We start from the raw sequence: 20,746 nt of genomic DNA on the forward strand, positions 1-20,746 counted from the left end.
ATATCAACTCATCTCCTGGTATGAAACTTGAACCAACATTTTTCTGGCTTTTAGTTGGGAGCACTCTCCCTGAGTCAAAGTCACCTGTGAGATTTCCTGTGTGTCAGAGTACACAAGAACACATATATACACCATTGAGTTACAAACTCTTTACAATCACTGGCCAGGGGCTCTCTCTTTTTAAAATGCCCACACTACAAATCAAACAGCAGAAATCAATCACAATCGGCCTCACTTTTTTGGCAGTTGAACTTAATGACATTTCTCCAATTCAACACTCTCAAAATTGCTACTTCAACTCCCCCACCAACATGCCCTGAATGCTGTTATAACAATACACAAACATTTCCTTTTATGTTGTAGCAGAGTTTATTTTAATATTTTGTACAACTAGCATTGGTCTCCAGTAATAAGTTATAACAAGTTTACATAAGCAAGATGTTCCCCATCGCCCACCCTCCAAGGAAAGGAATGTTCAGCTTCCACCACTTCTAATTTATAGGGAAAGAGGGCATGACATTACCTGAAAAAGAAAAGTGAAACCTAATTCATGAACAAAATTCTCTGGAACAGTTCTTGGGATTAGCTATATATACTTGGATTCCATAAACAAGTGTAGAGACCATGCCTTCCAAGACTCATTTAAAGAGCACATTAATCTAACTTAAGTTTTTCTTTCATTTTAGGACAGTTTTTAAATTGATGCCATAATGTTCTGCTGTATTGATATATAATTTACAATCTAGTACAAATAGTAAATGTTTGTAACAATTAGATTTTTCTAAAAGTTATTCACATGTACAGGTCTCACTTCATTCAACTCTTCCATGTTTCAGTTCAATGTTTTAAAAGGTCTTTCATTTCTTGATGTGCATTTTGTTTTCAAAAACAAACAAGAGAAACTGACCTCAACAGATATTCCCTTTAAGTAACAGACTACACATAACACAAATAAATATTTTAGAACCCTTCAAGTAGCAACAACAGAGTCTGTTCCAGAGCAGAACCCTATTATATATTATGTAAAAAGCATTCCAAACCTAGTTCTTCAACAGCACCCCAATTATTCCAGACAGCTCCCTGTACCATTTCCCCGGCTTAATCAGATAACAGAAAAAAATTAAATCAATAATTTAAGAATTTCCTCTCATGCCCATACACAGAGAACTCAAAGATATGTCTGAGATTACATGATTCAGATTCTCTAGCACAGACAAATTAAGGGTTTGTACAAATGTTTCCCTTCCCCTTCCCTCAAATAATAATCCTGAAAAAAGTTAAGATAGCTCTGTGTAGCTTGGAGAAACATTAAAAAAAAAAAAAGAAATAAAATTTTAGTACCACGGGCTGGCCTCAGGGCTTAGAGGTTAAGATGTTACTGCCAGGTTGGAGGCTAACTTTGCATTTTTCATTGTGGAAGCTGGCAGTTTCCTAGACCACTGTTGAGCTTTCAGCCTCTGTGGAAAGCAGCTGCTACAGCACCTACATCTACTTCCTTAGGACACAACTGATTGAGAAGGCTGTGATACCAGATTCCATGAGTACCGTAATGCTGACAAGTTTGTGAAAAATAGTTTTTAGAAAAATGAAATGGGTGAAAACTCCACACAGTAGACCTGATCCAGAATTCCTGTCAGAGGAAGGTGAGAGTTTTACTACTCTTGGTTGTAGGTGGACAGAGCCCATACCTGGATATTTGGGGGGTTGTTTGTCTTTTAAACATCCAATTTAAGTCAAATAAAAGGAAACCTTGAATCCTTTTAAAACATTTTAACAGAAAAATAAAATCTAGACCCAGGAAGTTCAACATTGTTTTTCATATTACTTTGAAAGCCTCATTTTACAATATTATAAACTTTATGACTTCTTAAAGATGAATTAGTTTTTCTGCATCAAGAGGAAGATCAACCCAGTAAATCAGTTTGCATTCCCTTGTTAATAGGGATCAGGATTTGTGGCATAATAAAACTCATGGGGGGCTTCTTTTTGTCACAGAAAACAAACAAAAATTGCTTTAGCCATGGAAACTTTCTCCACATCCAAATGAGCCTATGTAGCACCTTCTTCCACAAAAGCATCCTAAGATGCTTTATAACACTTGCATGCATGTTGTCTATCTCTCAACAGAGGTTGTTCTGATGCCATGTAGTGGTTTTTCCTTTAAGAAATTATATCCCAGTTTAGAAAGAAGCCAACCTTTTAACAGGATTTTTTTTTTTTACATGTTCTGTATATACAACCTTTAAAATACACTTAAAAATAGCTGCACAAATTTTATATCTCATTGTATAAGAGAAGTGCAGTCCAGGCAGACCATGCTTCTCAATATGTTAAAAAATATAAATAAAACCCAACCAGACTCTCTCCCCTCTGGTAGCCACACTGGCCCGGAAGGAACAGTTTTAAAATGGGAGTCTTTCACAAAACACGCTACCTACAAATTCGCAGGTTAATTTCCTCAAGCACGTCTATCAAATCTTTCCTTATGTATTTGAGGTCACACACAGCCATCTTAGCAATGAAATATGTTGCAACATGCATGTGTGAACTGCCCATTCAACCAACTCCAACCCTGAGGATTTTTCTGGTTTGATAGAAAAAGGAAATGTAACAATTCCTGCAGTATGGCTGGTTCTCCAGATCACAATTCTTTGTTTTCCTGGATGTTTCTTGCACACGCACCCACACTTTATTTCAAGTTCATCTTTCCCTCTAACCAACGTGCAGATTTCTTCTCCAGATCTTCCACATCTTGATGTCCCAATGAAACAATCAATGTTATCCATCTAGAGGTTTTCCCAGGTAGACCAAAGTCACCTCTGTGTTCCCATACACAGCAGACACTGCTGGATATAGGCAGGCCTTTGGCAATCCTCTGAATGCAACGCCCAAGAACTCATAGCCCCGCTCAAAGGCTAATGTCTTGTCTTCCATGTCCAAGATGACTCGAATCCTCTCACCTATCTGCAAATGGAGATAGGAAGAAGAGTCAGGCAATATTCAAAGGGAGACCAATTAAAAGGGAAATAAAACAAATATAGCACCTAGACAGTAGAACAGGAGACCTTAAGAGAAGGGCATTTTTCTGTTTCTCAATAAAAATGAATTAATTTTTCTGTAGGAGGGTCAGTTTCACTGATGCTCACAAGATTCTGTATAGCTGTACAGAAAATTTCAAGTTAACAATCACAATGCTAAATACCCCAAATGTGACCCTTCACATGTGACTGATCTGGCAATAAGAATTAATACACTGCATTACATCTACTTCAGTGTTCTGCAGTATGTGGCTATTTTGTAATGGCCTTCACCCTGAATTTCCCATGACTCTGAATATAGCTTTTATTATGCTAAATAGGTAAAGCCTTTGCAGAGAGGTTTTAAAGCCACAGAACTGGTTTTAAGAAAGTAGGTGCTGTATGCCAGGTGAAATAAAACACTTCTTTGGCCAAGCATGCACTCTGAACATTAGCATTACACTCTTATTTACCAATAGAGCAGGACATTTCAAAACTATGTGTAGATTTTTCCCATTTGTTTTTGCCAAAAGAAAAAAAAAGATATATGAGAATAATAAACATTGAATGCACCAGGAGAATCACAGATCAGCATATAAACATGAAATTGCGTGTCAGTTCATTTACCTAGAGCATGATTTGAAATTTAAATAAGTACACAGCTCCCAACAGCAAGCAGTAACATGATATTACACAAGCTTCTGTGTTGTGGAAGAGTCAAGCCACCCTCAAATGTAGTCTCTTTTAACCTCTAACTTATAAGAGGGCACTTAAGAATGTATACTTTTTAGTCTTTATTTTATGAAAAGAAAGATCATCTCACATGCTTTACTTAATTCAAGCATACTTTAAAGAGACATCAACTTGAAATCAAGTCAATTTAAAAACTAAGATCAAAGCAATTTTGTCTACACCATATCCTTGAGTCTCCATATAGTTTTAAGTTCTTCCCCACCCTCCTTTCCTGTTAGGGTGTGAAAGACCCAAACAAAGGAAACTGAGCACACAAAGTAAATAGGCAGAGTGACTATACATAGTGCTATCAAAGGCACAAAATTAACTACAGAAAAAATCGTCTTTCTGATCTTTAAATTACAGTAATATGTTTTACTCATAAAAAATCATAGATACATGTTTCAGAGAAAAGTGCAATTTTTTAAATGTAAGTGCCATTACACAGATCATGTTTGCTATACCACTCAGACAGCTAACTTTATTTAGAGTGGGGACTTAGGAATATTATATATAAATATACATTAAACAATGTTCACCCACTAAAATGCAGCCACATCTGAAGTGGATCACATCACACAACAACACTACATAACAGTGTAAGTCAGGAAGTATTGTGTATTTACTTGAAGCTGTACTGTCAGAAAATCTAGTAAACAGAATGTAGTTATCCAAAAGTGGAATTTGGCCACAGCTAAATACCACTATTTTGGGGGGGAAAAAGTGCCACACATTCTTTAATTATGGCAAGTTATCTGAACATCAATGTTATGTCTTATCCAAAAGATGTCACCTCGAAGAATATCAATTATTGAATAAACATCACTTTTGCATCACCCAGGACTTCCTTGGAGAATTCCTATCCAATTACCGACTAGAGTCAGCACACTTAACGTTGGGATGCGCCAAAAAGACAATGCTTATCAAACACAGCTCTGTTATTGGTTGACAAATCCCTGGTTAAAACATTTAGGATGCTCTAGTACCCCGCCCCCCCCCCTTTTTTTTTTTTAAACAAAAGAGGTTGCTGCCTTTCAATGAACTGTATGAATGCAGGATAATATCAGATAAGATTTGAGAAAAAAGAAAGGTACAAGATTAATTTCATTCTAACTGGAGGAGACAACGTAGGATCCAGAATCTGTACACCATACAGGGATGTAATCTAAAATAAACCAGTAAATTAGAAAAAAGATAATAAGGTAAATTTTTCCCCTCAAAAGGTAAACATATTGTATATATTGCCATGTCAGACCAGTTTAGGAGACAAACATTTTTATAATAGAAAAGGGACATATTAAAGAACAGTGTTAAGGCTTATTAGGCAATTAAGTCTTTTTCTTGCCTGACAATTCTTGAAGGACAGCTGTTCACAGATGTGTAGAGCCTCTCTAGCTGGTGCTTAGTCTCACTCACCTGGTATTTTGGTGCATTATTGCACTGTGGGAAACTGCCATTTACTTCTCCATTATGTAGCAAATTATTGTCCACCAGATTCCATCCCCAACTCTGGTCATCACTGCCCAGCAGTGCTACATAGCCCTGACACTGCATGGGAGCCCGTTTTGTGGCAATTCCAATTACTGCCACTGTGCCAAGAGGCCCCTCCCACCAAACTTCCCAAGCATGACGACCCTCGCTGAAACCAATCTTGGTCCTTGCCCCATCTGTGCTCTGAGCAATGGGGTTCCGGTGCAATGTAAATCCATTTTTCTTGATGTACACATTCCTGGAGCAGTCATTGGTACTGAAAGCATGTTGAAAGGCCCGTACCTAAAACCACAGAAAGAGAGATGGAATTTTTGAATGGAGGAAATAATAATAAAATGAATTAATTCATTAACATCTTACACCTCATTCCCAACAAATTTTGAACTTTAAAAAAAAAAAACACAATGTAGAAGAGACACAAAAGCACGCAGGATCAGGTGCCAAGTTCCTGAGTTCCCGAGGGGTGCTTGACCTCCCCCTGCCTGTTCCCCCCCCTAGGCCCCACCTCCACTTCACCCCCTCCCCCAAGCTCCCACCTCCAACACTTCCTGCCCTCCCCCCACTTCTTCCTGCCCCTGCTCCTCTCCCTCCCCCCAGTGCCTCCTGCATACCACTGAACAACTGATTGTGGCAGGCAGGAGGGCTGTGGGGGAGGGGAGGGAGCTAATCCATGGGGCTGCCAGTGAGTGCTGAGCACCCACTATTTTTTTCTCGTCGGTGCTCCAGTCCCAGAGCACCCACAGAGTCAGCACCTATGCGCAGGATAGTGGGTTTACTGGTTGAAGACTCCAGAGAGTAGCGAACCAGAATACCTGAGCCCCTGACAGACAGCAATAGAGAGGACTGAGAGGAATGGTAGGAAGTGGAGGGCACCTGTAAAACAAGCAATTAAAAGCCTAGTCTAGATTAGGGAAATTTTTCAAATAGCCAACCCGATTTCAGCTTCCCAGGCCACAGCAATGAAGGCAGCCTGCTGGCTGTGCAGAGTATTTTAAGTTCAGTTGACCAGACTTGCTTTGAACAGCTGGCAGGACCGATGGCGGCAGCTTAAGACAAGCCTTCCTTGCAAGAAGATGACAGTTCAGCAACACCAGATCTACTTGCCATTCTCCAACAGGGGGATGGAAAACATGGCAGTGGGTGTGGGGAGGCGCAGCCAGGGAAAACCTGCTCTCCATAGGCCAGTCCCATTGTCAAGGCGAAGGTGGAGAAGGGTCATTTCAGGGAGTAGATAACGGCTCTGGCAGCGCTGGGGCGCGGAGGGCAGCTGCGGCAGGAGGGTCCCTCCCCGCAATGCCCGGGTGCGCGGACAGCGCCGGCCGGTGCCGCTCGGCCCTGCACAGTCGCTATCGCCGCGCGGGGTGCCCTGGCCCTGCCGTGATCCCGGCGGCGCAGCAGGGACCGCCAGCCCTGCCCCCCGCGGCGCCGGTTCAGCAGCCCGGAGCTGTGGCGAGGCCCTGCTCACCTTGCCCTTGTAGGTGGGCACGTTGCAGAGGATGTCAGTGCGCAGCGCCTCCTCGGCCAGGCTGCGGGCGGCCAGGCTGCGCCACACCTCGCTGTTCTCATCGCCGTGCAGGACGTGGTGCCACAGCCGGCAGACCAGCGCGCAGCTGCGCAGCTCCCGCAGCTCCAGGTAGGAGAACACCAGCTCCAGCACCCGCCCGGGCAGCCGCCAGCCCGCACCCCCCACCGCACCCCCGCCGCCGCCCGCCGCCATCGCCTAGGGCGGCGCGCACCGGCCGCTCGCCCCTCCTGCCGGCCGGCAACAACCACCCCCTCCGCGAGACCCCGCGGCGGCGCGAGGCGCTGTACCAGCCCCTGAGGCGGCGCCAGCCACACTACCCAGCCTCGCGGGAACCGGCAGTATAGCGGGGGGCGGTGCGAGCTGTTTGCCCTCCCCCGACTGGGGAGAAGTGCGGGCGGAAGTGAGCTCTGCGGTTGGGCGGGAGGGGCACAGCTGAGAGTCCAGAGTGCCGCAGTTTACCCCGGGAACATAGCCGCGAGCGACGCCCAGACCATCCACCCCGCCTTCTCCACAGTAGCTGTCACTACTACTTTGTACGAGGAGAGCTTGACAGCAGGAGCGCCATGTTGGTTACGGGTAGAGCTGGCATAGGATCTCGGGAGCGCATGCGCCCCAGCGTACGCTAGCTTGGCCTCAGAGGACGCACGGAAGTACTTTGAGATGATGTCATTATGCTGCGCCGGAACAGGCGGGTCGCGCGGGGAAGCTGGGTGCTTGGTGTGGTCAGAGGTAACGCGCCCTCCCCTCACCCCGCAGCACGGACGAGAGCGAGCGGCGCGGTGGGATCTACCTATCACCGGGGCCTTCCCTCCAGTCCCCCCCCCGGGCCTTCCCTCCGCACACACCCCGCCCCTCGCTCATTCCCCTCCGGGCCTTCCCTCGAGACCCCCTCCTGCGCTCAGTCCCTCGAGACCCCCGCCCCACATGCTCATCCCTCCAGCCACCCCCGACCCCCTGCTTTTCCCTCCCCGGCCTTCCCTCCAGCGCGCCGCCCACTCCTTCCCAGGCCTTCCCTTCAGGCCCCCTGCCCGGACCTTCCCTATGAGCACCTAATCCGCTCCTTCCCTATAGCTATTTCCCTTCCCCTACATGGGTCTTCCTGTTAGCTGTCCCCTCCAGCCACCCCGATCCCTCCCCATCCGCCCCACAGGCCTTATCTCTAGCCCTCTCCCCCTCACCTGAGCCTTCCCTTCAGCCACCCCACTCATCCCACCCCTGCTTGGGCCTTCCCCCGAGCCATCTTCCCCCTGCTCCCCTCAGGGCCTTCCCTCCAGCTACCCTGCCCAGGCCTTCTCTCCAGCCACCCTGTCCCCCTCCCCTGCTAATCCTTCACCTGTGTCTTTCCTACCATCCCCCTGCTAACCTCCCCCATGCTGTCCTCCTCTCTCTCACCCCGGGCCATCCCTACAGCCACCCCCAAACACCCCCCCTTCCTGATCTTCTGTCCAGCCATACCTGCCTGGTCCTTTCATACAGCCACCCCTCTTCCTGCTTATCCCCTGGGCCTTTCCGACATCCCCCCCCCCCCAGTCACCACCACAGGCTTTTGTCTACAGCCACTTCCACACAAAGACACTCTCACCCATCCCATGGTGGGGAGGTGGGGGAGAGCTTTGCCTACAGCTGCCCATCCTTCCTCTTGCTCATTCCTTCCCCCCACCCCCCGTCACCAGGGGGCTTTACCTATGGCTGCCACCCTCAACTGTAAACCTGCACTACAGCCATTTCCTACCTCTGCATGCACATAAGGAGCTTTGTTAGATGTGCTGTGTGCTGTACAGTTTTTAAAAAATCCCTCCTGCCAAGAGTTTACAATTTAAAACCATTAATATATTTAACAGCATTGATCCTTGCCTCCACCACAAAATCTGAACAAATCATGTTTGGTTTAAAATAGAGGCAATGCTTCTTACCACACTTTGGATTGGAATGCCAAATTGCTGAAATATTTAATATATTTGTGTTGTTTCAACCATAACATGTAAAGCTGTTTAAAAAGCCTCAACAATTTTAGGCCCCAGCCTACAATATGATTCTCATAGGTGCCAGAGTCCTTCTAGGTGGATCCAATTGTTGGAGCAGAGCCTTAGACGTACTTGCTGATGACTCCCAACTAATAAGGGGAAACATGGTCATCAAGCACATTAGCTAACTTGAAATTTATTAAAGTTCAGGCCCTGAGAAGTCTGGACCAGCCACAGATCTCCAACTCCTGGTATGTGAATTGTCCATAAAAGCATTCTGCTAGCAGCGTCACATGCACGTGTGTGCCTCCTTGCAACCCCATAGTAAAGTAAATGCCACGTATAAGGAATTCAGCATGGTTTTATAGTTCTCTTTATATCCTATTATACTAAAATGTAAAATATTTTACAGACCTACATTTTTTTAAAATGTGTGGGTTTATCCATACTAGCAAGTTTTTTTTTTTAAAGAAACTATACACTTTTTCAAAGTGGCTTCCTTTGCCCCTATAGAGAGGATTATTTGGCAGTGAGGTTCCAGGACAGGTGTACCAGCAGACTGCAGGCAGTGGTGTCACACATAAGAAGCTGGGGACTGGTGGGATCCATACTTTAGGACCTAATTCTCATCAGTAGGGTCAAACAAGCAAAAAGTTTTAGCTTACACAAGTGCTGAATTCCTCCTCTGTTGGGGCTTCCAGCAACTTTAGAAAAATGCTGAACACAGTTTTTTGCACATCACATTTTTATAGTTTTAGATGCTGGTCTCTTTTACCTGAAAATTCAATAGCAAGAGTCAAAGCACCAAAGAAAGTTCCTCAACCTTTTCTCTCTCAAATGCTCTGAACCACAGGTTACCTCCTCCCTTCTGATCTCATATTTAAACCTTGTTCACTTCATCCCTCAATTAACTCAGTTCCTCCCAACTCCACCAATTTACGTCATTCTGCCTTCACCCCTGGTGGAGTCCTTTTTTACTTTTCATTTCAGTTTTTCCATATCTCATCTTTGTATGTTTCCTTTCTGCTTAAGTGGGTAGTGCTGTATATAGTTAAACTATTTTCATTGTTCTACTTACAGTGATGATGTTACTTCATGCAAACCCCACCATTATCAAAATAAGCTTATTATTTAGGAAGAAAAGAACTTTATCTTCCAGAGCAGTTTTCTTACTCTAGGTATTGGTGTGATTTACAAAGCAGTTCAGTGACTGTGTAGTCAGAGGAAGTAGTCATGCTCTAAATTGTAGCTTTTCACACAGCTTGGAACATAAGAATTTGTTTTATGAAGAGGGACTGTTGTCTAGGATATTAAGACTTGGTCACACTAGGAACTTATGTCAATATAACACCACACTCCTGAATGACAGTTAACAGACCTAACCCCCAGTGTAGACTGCGCTATGTTGACGGGGGGGCTTCTCCCATCAACATAGCCACTGCCTCTCAGGGAGGTGGAGTACTTACACAGATGGGAGAAACTTTCCTGTCAGCGTAGGTAGCATCTTCACTAAGTGCTACAGTGGTTCAGCTGCACTGCTTCAGCTCTGAAAGTATAGACAAGCCCTGAAATTTCCCCCCTACTCTTTTCAGTAAGTGCAATGGAAAGTTTAACTTATGTGTTGTGATAGCACCTAGATATCCCAGTCAGAGACTGGGACCCCATTGTGATGAGCACCTAAATACCCCTGTCAGAGACTGGGACCTCATTGTGATGAGCACTGTATGCACATATTGAAAAGACAGTCCCTGCTGCAGTGGTTGCAGCTGAAGTAACTTCCACCTAGACAACTACTCAAGATTAGCAGAAGGTGATTTAGTTTAGTTCATGTACCGGACATAGCACTTCTCACAATAGAGCAGCAAGGGGATGATGCAAAATGTCAATACTGTTTGAGCCCAAGTCCCAGTTAATGTGCTTACCTATACAGGTGTCTGTCTTACCTTAGGGACACTAGCATCTCATCCACTGCATGTTACTGTGTCAGCCAAGCGTGCTTGCATTTTTAATTTTTTACTGTAGTAGGAAAAACCCTTCCCTAACATCAATTTGTTTTCCTTCACAGACTCCCTTGAAGTATCATGGCAGTCAAGTGGACTAGTGGACATTCCTCTTCTATACTGTGCTTGAATGTAAACAAAGAAGGGCTGGTAGCTTCCGGAGCAGAGAGAGGAGAACTCACAATCTGGAATGAAGAAGGGATTCATTTAGGACAGATACAGCTTCCAAGGGCAGATGATGTCACTTGTGTTGTGTTCTCTCCCACCTACCCCAGCAGGCTATACATCTCCCATGGTGAAACCATTAGCATATTGGATGTCAGATCCCTTAAGGGGCCAGTTGAATGCTTTCATCTGAATGAGGAAGAGATCAATTGCCTGTCAGTGAATGAGACAGATAGTGTCCTGGCTGCTGCAGATGACTCTGGGGCAATAAAAATTATGAACTTGGAAAACAAGAAAGTCAGCCGGTCCTTGAGGAGGCATTCAAACATCTGCTCCTCTGTAGCCTTTCGACCTCAGCGCCCTCAAAGCCTTGTGTCTTGTGGACTGGACATGAAGGTGATTTTTATAGTAGATGGTGGATGATGGCTAGAGAACTTAAATATCAACCAGATATGAGTAATTAGATATTTGCTATACTTCTCTTCCATTCTAGGATAGTTAATGTGGCTCTCCAACACTCCTAATATGGCCCCAGCATAATAGCCAGCAGTGTCCTAAGGACGATAATGCTGTTTTCTGCACAGCAGTTACATTGTTTCTGTTATTGCCTTCCTTTATTATAAAAGAGTTGGGAAAGCAGGAATTAGAGCAGTGATACTCAGACTGAGGCTCGCGAGCAGCAAGTGGCTCTTTAATGCAGCCCCTGCGGCTTTTTTCAGCACATATTAAAATACTATGATTTCATTATTAACCAATCAGGATGTGCTTTTACTATGTTATTAACCAATTTTAGTTGATAAAATAATACTTGGTCTCTCATTTTGCTGTGATAATTGTATATATATATAAAAAACCCAAAATATTTCCCATCATGTTGTTTAAATATGACTATATAGTACTATAGTAATTGAAATAATGAATTCACACTACGTTAGCCAAAAGAATCATAACTGATCACTAATTTGGCTCCTGAACCACTGGGGTCTGAATGTCACTGAATTAAAGTATTCTGTCAAAGGGGGTGGTGTGAGAAGTGGCAGCAGAGCTAAAAGAAGCAACTAGCCTAAGACAGAGAGGGACAGCCCTTGGATAGTTGTGGCTGAGAACTTCAGTCTATCGTCAGCAAACAGACCACAGGTCAAATCACCCAAAGCCTAAATTAGCCAAGACTCAGAGATTCTGTCTGGTGTGGAGAAAGGGGATAAATCATGACAAGGTAGCTGTAGAAAGCTTGCACTACATCAACTATTATTGTTTTTCTTTATGCATTCTGACTTTTCCCAGGGGACCAATTAAATATTGCAAACAGAACGTTGTGAGTGGTTTGCAAAAAGTGCTAACTTTTGATATTACTGTTCTGACATTTAGTACAGATTAGTTAAAAGCACATTTATGACTGGTACGTACAATGATAAGGTTTGTTTAAAATTTCATGTGTTATTCCTTTAATAACTTCTTGAAAGCTTAAATGAAATCAATTACTTCTGTTAATTTGTCCTTCCTCTACCTCACTTCAAATTCCAACTTTTATTTTAGGTTTACTATTTAGGACTAGATTTTTTTTTTTTTTTTAATGAAAAATATTTAAATGTTACTGAATCACACGGACTTTGCAAAAAGATGGAGGAAAGTCAGTTTTGGGGAATACCCTAACTTTGACAATGTACCCTTTACTAATCCTCTAATGGTAAAACATGACTCAGGTTATTCTTTGAGCATAGAGATGCCGGGGTCTGTTTTTTTTCTTGAAGGCATAATCCACTGGTGACTCATACAGACTTAATGCAAACAACATTCCAAACATTGCAATACCCAGGTTTTGATAGCTTATTAGGGTGTAGTCCTGCAAAGACTCACTCATGCAAGTAGGCCCTTGATGTTAAAGGACTACTTTTGTATGTAAGATAAGCTTTCGTGGGTGAATACCCACTTTGTCAGATGCATGTGGTGGAAATTTCCGGAGGCAGGTATAAATATGCAGGCAAGAATCAGTCTAGAGATAATGAGATTAGTTCAATCAGGAAGGATGAGGCCCTCTTCTAGCAGTTGAGGTGTGAACACCAAGGGAGGAGAAACTGCTTTTGTAGTGGCTAGCCATTCACAGTCTTTGTTTAATCCTGAGCTGATGGTGTCAAATTTGCAAATGAACTGAAGTTCAGCAGTTTCTCTTTGGAGTCTGGTCCTGAAGTTTTTTTGCTGCAGGATGGCTACCTTTAAATCTGCTATTGTGTGTCCAGGGAGGTTGAAGTGTGCTCCTACAGGTTTTTGTATATTGCCATTCCTAATATCTGACTTGTGTCTATTTAGCCTTTTACATAGGGATTGTCCAGTTTGGCCGATGTACATAGCAGAGGGGCATTGCTGGCATATGATGGCGTATATTACATTGGTGGACGTGCAAGTGAATGAGCCGGTGATGGTGTGCCTGATCTGGTTAGGTCCTGTGATGGTGTCGCTGATGTAAATATGTGGGCAGAGTTGGCATCGAGGTTTGTTGGATGGATTGGTTCCTGAGTTAGAGTTACTATGGTGCTGTGTGTGGTTGCTGGTGAGAATATGCTTAAGGTTGGTGGGTTGTCTGTGGGCGAGGACTGGCCTGCCTCCCAAGGCCTGTGAAAGCGAGGGATGGGTTGTAGATCACTGATGATGCGTTGGAGAGGTTTTAGCTGAGGACTGTAGGTGATGGCCAGTGGAGTTCAGTTGGTTTCTTTCTTGGACTTGTCTTGCAGCAGGAGGCTTCTGGGTACACGTCTGGCTCTGTTGATTTGTTTCCTTATTTCCTCATGTGGGTATCCTAGTTTTGAGAATGCTTGGTGAAGATCTTGTAGGTGTTGGTCTCTGTCTGAGGGGTTGGAGCAAATCCGGTTATACCTCAGCGCTTGGCTGTAGACGATGGATTGTGTGGTGTGTCTGGGATGGAAGCTGGAGGCATGAAGGTAGGCATAGCGGTTGGTGGGTTTTTGGTATAGAGTGGTGTTAATGTGACCGTCACTTATTTGTACCGTGGTGTCTAGGAAGTGGACCTCCCGGGTCGATTGGTCCAGGCTGAGGTTGATGGTGGGGTGGAAGCTGTTGAAATCATGGTGGAATTCTTCCAGAGTCTCCTTCCCATGGGTCCAGATGATGAAGATGTCATCAATGTAGTGTAGGTAGAGAAGGGGTGTGAGTGGACGAGAGCTGAGGAAGTGTTGTTCCAGGTCAGCCATAAAAATATTGGCATATTGTGAGGCCATGCGGGTGCCCATAGCGGTGCCACTGGTCTGGAGGTATATATTGTCACCAAATTTGAAATAATTGTGCCGCTGCATATATACTAATTCCCACTAGCACTGTCCCATTTGTCATGTTCTAGTTAAGGTGATAGTGTTCATTATAAATCTCAATTTTAGAATTCATAATGTAGCTGTAATTCAGTAAGGGCTGACTTTTTTATACAATGGTTAAGATTTGGAAACCTGGTTGCCTAAAGTTCCTAAATCTATATTTAGGTACTTGGAGAGATAATTTTCAGAAGTGCTGAGTACCCAAAAATCAATTGAAGTTAATGGGAGGTGCAGGCACTCAGGACTTTTGAAAATCAGGCCACTTACTTTACACACCAAGTTTTAAAATTTTGGCCCAAGTCTTGTCCTTTTATGTGTCTTTTTCCTCACATGCTGGGGGTGGGGTGGAGGAAGAGAATCGATGTTTTACAGTTTCTGAAGCTTCCTTGTGCTCCTGTAGCTCAGTAACATCGTTTGTTTGAATTACCACCTAACACACACACTAACCCTGTTGGGTGACTCATCCATAATTGACTTTCAGTACTGGAAGTCAAATAATGCTCCATTTGGAAGCATATTTATTGCAATATGGGGATTCTGCAGGTGGTAGAGTCTTACTAAGTTTTATCATCTGGAGATGTGTTCTCACCAGATTATGATAATACAGGAAACGGTTCTAAGCATCTTGTATTGTCTCTTCAACTAAGTGAACTCAAATGTTCAATGAGGTGAGTATGGAATTTGAGTTGTGGTCCTCTCCCCCCAACTGATAATCGGAACCATGCAGGTAAATCCCTGTGTGCTGTTTTGGAAATTTAGGAGGTTACTGTTAAAGGGCCACTACCTGTTAAAATTGATATTTCGTTTTTATATTTTATTCAGCCTGGCTAGTGAAACTAGACTGGCCTGTTTCTAGTCAGTTTCACGTCTCATGCACTAGCGCAGTGCTACACTGAGGGTTGTAGATACTGTGGTGTGATAAATTGAGAATATATCTGTATAATTCATGGATTGTGTGTAAAATTACAAACCCTGTGTGTCTGTCAGGCTGCAAACTCCATTTTGAACATGCAGCCTTTTGACTTCTCTATGGTGTACTTGCTTCCATGTTGGGTTAAAAATTCCAAAGGTGGGAGCAGAACAACAGTACAGGGCAGTTGACTACTTAGGACTACCCAATAATAGGAAAACTATTCACTCTAGACAAAAGACTGGTCCTAGCCCAGAAGAGCTGCTTAGCGGAGGAAGTCACAGCAACAAAGTCACTTTACAGGGGTTTGCCTGGCAAGGGTGTTACCTAACGGGGGAGGCTGAAGTTTTGAAAAGGGCAGAGGATGGTCTGCTCAGCTGGGGTTGGGGACCATTTACTGTAGTCTGTGAGGGAGAGAGCACTCACTCTGTAACACCCTGCCTTCCTGGACCCAGGTGGTACCCCAAGGAAAGGGCAAGATAGCAAGTGAGGGATCTTGCCATTTCATATGTTTGTTTTGTATGATCTGTGGCCTCCTGTGCTTTATCTGTTAAAGAGCAATGGTGCTAAAATCAGTGCAAAGCCTGTCTACCAGTATGTGTTAAGTATTCACAATTTTGCCCCTGGAAGAGTTCAAATGTAATCAGAAGCTTCACACTTTGGGTCGAGTTCTGGGAGAGGGGTGTGTTTAAGTATCAGGGGGTCTGAAGGGTCAGTGCTGCACCCAGAGGGGTTAGGCAGCTGGACAGTAGGTTCCAACACTTAGAAGGAGGTGACAGATAGAAGGTCTGCACCCTGAAGGTCAAGGGACTCAAAGATTTGGGGCAGTGGCTGGACTCCATTCAGGCTCCAGGAACTTGAAACGCCCTGGGGATCCAGAGCACAGAGGCTTGGATTCCCCTGAACTGTTAGTATGTTATCATGAAAATTGGTTAGTTCTTATATAATGTTTTAATGTTCAGCATTATCTATAAAAGTCATTAACCCCCACTATGAAGTAGGCGTTCTACCCATTTACAGATAAGGAAATAAAATGGGTCACCAAAGGTGGCAGAGAAAGTGTCTGACTCAATGCTGTTCTCATTCCCCATTACACTGGTGTGTTCCTTTTTCAGTTACATAGTTAAAACTGGCAGTGTGTCATGGCTACTGCTGCTCAGATGCCTCTGAAAGCATTCAGAGTGGTTTCTTCACCACTTCCACCTTCTCAAGGGTCGAGTCTCAACTAACCATAGGAAGGCTGTTTCAGCAGCTATAGTGCTAAGTCATTTTTTATGGTTTGATTTGAAGGTTATGCTGTGGAACCTGCAGAAAGCTCGCCCACTGTGGACCATGACCCTGCAGGAGAACGAAGCAGAAGGAGCGGAACAGCAATCAGCTGGCCAGTTCTTTAACCCTCCCCTAGCTCATTCTCTGTCTGTTGCAGCATGTGGCAACGTCTTTGGTTGTGGAGGTGAAGATGGTAAAATCCGGATCTTCAGGGTAACAGGTGTCAAGTTTGAACAGGAGCTGGGGTTTAAGGGTCACACTTTGGGGGTGTCACAGGTCCTCTTTCTGCCAGAAGAATATTGGCTGCTTTCGGGAGGAAATGATGGGAAGGTGTTACTGTGGGATGTCAGCAATGAAGTTGGGAAGCAACTGAAGAGTCCTGTGAAATCCATCCACAGGAGGAAGGCCAGAACACCAGCTTCCACCAAGAGAGATGGCGAGCCCAATGCAATGGTTACAAATGAACATGCCAGAGTTTTACCAAAACTAAGCATAGAACATGGAGAGAAGGTAAACTGGATTTCATGTGCAGAGGTCAAAGGCTTCAGGAGGGTATTAGTTGCCGATCAGAGAAGCTGTATATCTGTATATCCTCTGATTGAAACCTAGACACATTGTTTAAGGAAATCTTGGCAAGTAGCTAGTTTTTTGGATTGTTGTGAGCTGGCCTACCTGGTTCCCTACAGAGCACTCTCCTCTTTGTTACCATAGAGAGTAAACTTCCTGTAGCTTAAATAATTCCCAGCTCTCATGCATGTTTAGAAGTGGCCAGGAATTTGCTATGGCACATTATGCACATAAGTAACAATGCTTTATCTTTTTCAATCGTGGCACATCTTCACTGTAAATATTTTCTTGTGGGGTCGGAAGATGGTGCATCTTGAATACAGGTGTAAGTTTGTTTGAAATGGATTGAGAGGAATTGCAGGCTCAAAAATGAGCAGACACTGAGGCAGCCTCATGCTGCAGGTTGTAACATTTTATGTTTCAGTCTGCAAACATTATAAGAAGGTATTCAGTCTGGGAGAAAAATGGTGGCCTTTTCTGTAAAAACTAAATCAATGGGTGTGGTAAGCTTTGCTGAAGGTGTAATTGACTGGAGTCCTCCAAAACCGCTGCACAATAATAAAACTACTAATTTTCCTGCTAATTCCCCTTTTTAATTCTTTGCTTTCCTTATTTCAACATTTCTGGTAATTTAGGCCTGAATTAGACATATATTCTGATTATCTGATTATTAGGGGGGAGGGATAGCTCAGTGGTTTGAGCATTGGCCTGCTAAACCCAGGGTTGTGAGTTCAGTCCTTGAGAGGGGCCACTTAGGGATCTGGGGCAAAATCAGTACTTGGTCCTGCTAGTGAAGGCAGGGGGCTGGACTCGATGACCTTTCAGGGTCCCTTCCAGTTCTAGGAGGTGGGATATCTCCATTAATTAATTAAAAAAAAAATCTGAGCTGTGACAACTGAAATGTGGGTTGCAAGCATGTTTGAACTATTTTTAATTTAATATAGTTAAGAATAATTACTGAAGGGGTTAAATAGCTAAATTGATTTAAAGTTCATCATTGAGTGGGATTTTCAGACTGGAACAACATTAGGGGATGGGGGGAAATGTTAACAGCTATTAACTTGGCTTGTCCTCTGATTTCATGTGTCAGAAGAAAAAAATGTTTTAGAACTGTTTCAATAAAAGCTTTCTCCATCACTGTGCTACTTGTGCTCCTGCTAGCTCTTGTATGACTATCCTATGTAACCCTATATGCTGTGAAAAATGTGAAGTTGAGGATTTTATAACTTAAATGCAGAGAATAATAAAAACACAGAGGGCCAAATGCTGCTGTCTTCCTTACACACATAGTATTATTGATTTCAAGGGCTCCTTGCATGAATAGGGAAAGCAGGCTCTTGCCCTAGGTGGAGAGTTAGCTTACAAATGTGGGGGGAGGTGACCAAATGTGAATCCTGTGCCTCTGAAGTTATTTAATAAACTCTCGGCTTTTATGGGATGTGCAAATAATTCAGAAAGTTTATTTTCCCAGGATGTCCTGTATCACTAATGTGCTAAAAGTGCACTACTATACAGTTTGGGAACTAATCTGACCAATTAAATTATTTCCTTCTCATTGTTTATACATGTAAAGGAGCGATCTTTGCCAAAAACACTGAACTTTGAAGTATTAAATCTGACATTACTAAAATAAAGTTAATTTGTGTTTGTCAATTAGAAGCTTTTTTGGTGGCAAGCAGTAAGATAATGGGAGAGATGGATTGTCCTTTTATCGTAAGAAAAGAGCCAAACTATAACTAAAATACTTAGGAGACATTCCCCTCTGGCTGCCAAAACTATCCACTGTACATTGGTGATGTTGCATTCCATATGCTTTATGAAATTATGCTAATAAGTGAATATAATGTAACTGGAATATGCTCTTGTAAGGAATCATTACAAAGCTTATCTACTGCGTATGTTCATCTTATCTGTATGAATGTATCATTTCTGTTTCGAGTTAGGAGAATAAGATGTAAACATGTTAAGTGGATGCCATTAAGGTGCTTCAGAATCAATCACCTGTAAATGGCTCTGTTTACTTGTAAGCCTTCCTGTGTTCATGAGAGTCAGGCCGGAAAGAATGGAGGCTTGGGGTATCACAGGACATGTGACCATGTCACCTGGTACTGGAATCCATCTTAAACCTGGTGCTTTTCCATTTAGAAGGAAGGGTAGAGAGCCAGAGAGACAAAAGATTCTCGCCTTGTGCCAAAGCCATAAAAGGGCTGCAGTCATGAGAAATCCCCTTTTTTACCACCTGAGCTGGAACTAACAAGAACTGTACCAGGGAAAGGATTGGGCCCAGATTAGGAAGGAGTCTAGTCTGTGAAAGAAGCTTATTGGAACATCTCTGAGGGTGAGATTTACCTATATTCAGTTTCTTAATGTATTAGGCTTAGACTTGCGTGTTTTGCTTTATTTTGCTTGGTAACTTACTTTGTTCTGTCTGTTATTGCTTGAAACCACTTAAAACCCATGTTTTATGCTAAATAAAATCACTTGTGTATGAGTAAGTGCTTAATACCTGGGGAAGCAAACAGCTGTGCATATTTCTCTATCAGTGTTATAGAGGGTGGACGATTTATGGGTTTACCCTGTATAAGCTTTATACAGAGTAAAACGGATTTATTTGGGGAGTTTGGATCCCGTTGGCTGCTGGACATAGGAAACCTGCTTAGCAGTTTTGATTAAAGTCTGCAGCGTTGGGGGCGTGGTTCAGACCCTGAGTCTGTGTTGCAGCTGAGTAGCGTGTGGCTCAACAGGACAGGGTTCTGGAGTCCCAAGCTGGCAGGGAAAACAGGCTCAGAGGTAGGTGACAGTCTCAAGGGGGTCGCTGTGGCTGAACCCATCACAACAACTTATGCATCAGTAAAGATTAAAAAAACAACAAGGAGTCTGGTGGCACCTTAAAGACTAACAGATTTATTTGGGCATAAGCTTTCGTGAGTAAAAACCTCACTTCTTCTGATGCATAGAGTGAACTTTCACTCTATGCATCCGAAGAAGTGAGGTTTTTACTCACGAAAGCTTATGCCCAAATAAATCTGTTAGTCTTTAAGGTGCCACCAGACTCCTTGTTGTTTTTGTAGATCCAGACTAACACGGCTACCCCCTGATACTTAAAGATTAAAAGATTCCTTACAATTGTATATGCTTTATCTTGTTTTTTTTATCCTCTGCTTTTGAATATTTAGCACTCAAACATTTCCATGGTGACAAAGTAATGCCTACTGTCAGATGTGCATTTCAAAGTATAAGGGTAACTTCTCTATGGCAGTGGGAATCTTTGTGCTGCTCTCATCTTTGTGATCCTCATATCTTGAGCAAAAAGACAGTCAACACACTTCTGGAATTAACTTTTTAACAATTAGGAAGTGTCTCACCACTTCAAAAAATAGAGTTAAAGTCCCTCATGACAACATAGGAAGCTATGGGAATAGGGGGAACAAGAAATAAGGTGGGGAGTAGGAAAGTGGTATGAGGAGAGACGAGGTAACCAAATAAAAGGGAGAAAAACTGAAAGGAAGTGACATTGCAATGAAAGTCAGGTAGGAGAAAAGGAAAAAGAGCAAGAAATGGTGCACAATGTTAGGGCTAGCAATTTGTGTTCATTTCTGGCTCTTTACTCACCCAGCCCCATGCTGGCTCCTCCTGTCTCTCTGCACAACCACAGTTCATTGGCGGGACAGGTATGGTAGGGCCCAGCCTCCAGTTTGAGGATGAAAAGGAGAGCCAGAGATTAATCAAAAATTATTTTAAAAAAATCACATTTCTCTCTCTTTTTTTCAGATATAGTGATGC

General features: G+C 43.4%; 2 protein-coding genes across 5 annotated transcripts; one reads left to right on the forward strand and one right to left on the reverse strand.

Annotated features, from left to right (window-relative positions):
• Positions 1–350: 350 nt before the first annotated feature.
• FBXO45 (F-box protein 45) lies at positions 351–7,103 on the reverse strand. 2 transcript variants are annotated; one of them, XM_042853406.2, is made up of 3 exons: positions 6,706–7,103; positions 5,095–5,522; positions 351–2,964 (listed from the first exon to the last, which is right to left on the reverse strand). In XM_042853406.2, the coding sequence occupies exons 1-3, from the start codon at positions 6,955–6,957 to the stop codon at positions 2,961–2,963; spliced, it is 684 nt and encodes a 227-aa protein (XP_042709340.1). In that variant the 5' UTR covers positions 6,958–7,103; the 3' UTR covers positions 351–2,960. The 2 variants fall into 2 exon arrangements, with proteins under 2 accessions (XP_042709340.1, XP_005303737.1); XM_005303680.3 differs by having other exon boundaries at positions 5,166–5,522; positions 6,706–7,099.
• WDR53 (WD repeat domain 53) lies at positions 6,733–19,454 on the forward strand. Of its 3 annotated transcripts, none has more exons than XM_042853405.2 (3): positions 6,733–6,873; positions 10,795–11,290; positions 16,418–19,454. In XM_042853405.2, the coding sequence occupies exons 2-3, from the start codon at positions 10,811–10,813 to the stop codon at positions 17,003–17,005; spliced, it is 1,068 nt and encodes a 355-aa protein (XP_042709339.2). In that variant the 5' UTR covers positions 6,733–6,873; positions 10,795–10,810; the 3' UTR covers positions 17,006–19,454. The 3 variants fall into 3 exon arrangements, with proteins under 3 accessions (XP_042709339.2, XP_005303676.2, XP_005303677.2); XM_005303619.4 differs by lacking the exon at positions 6,733–6,873 and adding an exon at positions 7,151–7,494; XM_005303620.5 differs by lacking the exon at positions 6,733–6,873 and adding an exon at positions 7,518–8,980.
• Positions 19,455–20,746: the final 1,292 nt, after the last annotated feature.

This window comes from Chrysemys picta, chromosome 9, assembly GCF_011386835.1.
Source record: "Chrysemys picta bellii isolate R12L10 chromosome 9, ASM1138683v2, whole genome shotgun sequence".
NCBI classification, from domain to species: Eukaryota; Metazoa; Chordata; order Testudines; family Emydidae; genus Chrysemys; species Chrysemys picta.

Excerpts from the sequence above, each read along its gene's own strand:
- FBXO45 (XM_005303680.3), bottom strand. The coding sequence starts at position 6,957 with ATGGCGGCGGGCGGCGGCGGGGGTGCGGTGGGGGGTGCGGGCTGGCGG. Across the intron at positions 5,523-6,705 it reads TGCCCACCTACAAGGGCAAG|GTACGGGCCTTTCAACATGC; the intron begins GTGAGCAGGGCC and ends CTGTGGTTTTAG. Across the intron at positions 2,965-5,165 it reads ATAATGCACCAAAATACCAG|ATAGGTGAGAGGATTCGAGT; the intron begins GTGAGTGAGACT and ends CTCCATTTGCAG.
- WDR53 (XM_042853405.2), top strand. The coding sequence starts at position 10,811 with ATGGCAGTCAAGTGGACTAGTGGACATTCCTCTTCTATACTGTGCTTG. Across the intron at positions 11,291-16,417 it reads CTTGTGGACTGGACATGAAG|GTTATGCTGTGGAACCTGCA; the intron begins GTGATTTTTATA and ends TTTGATTTGAAG.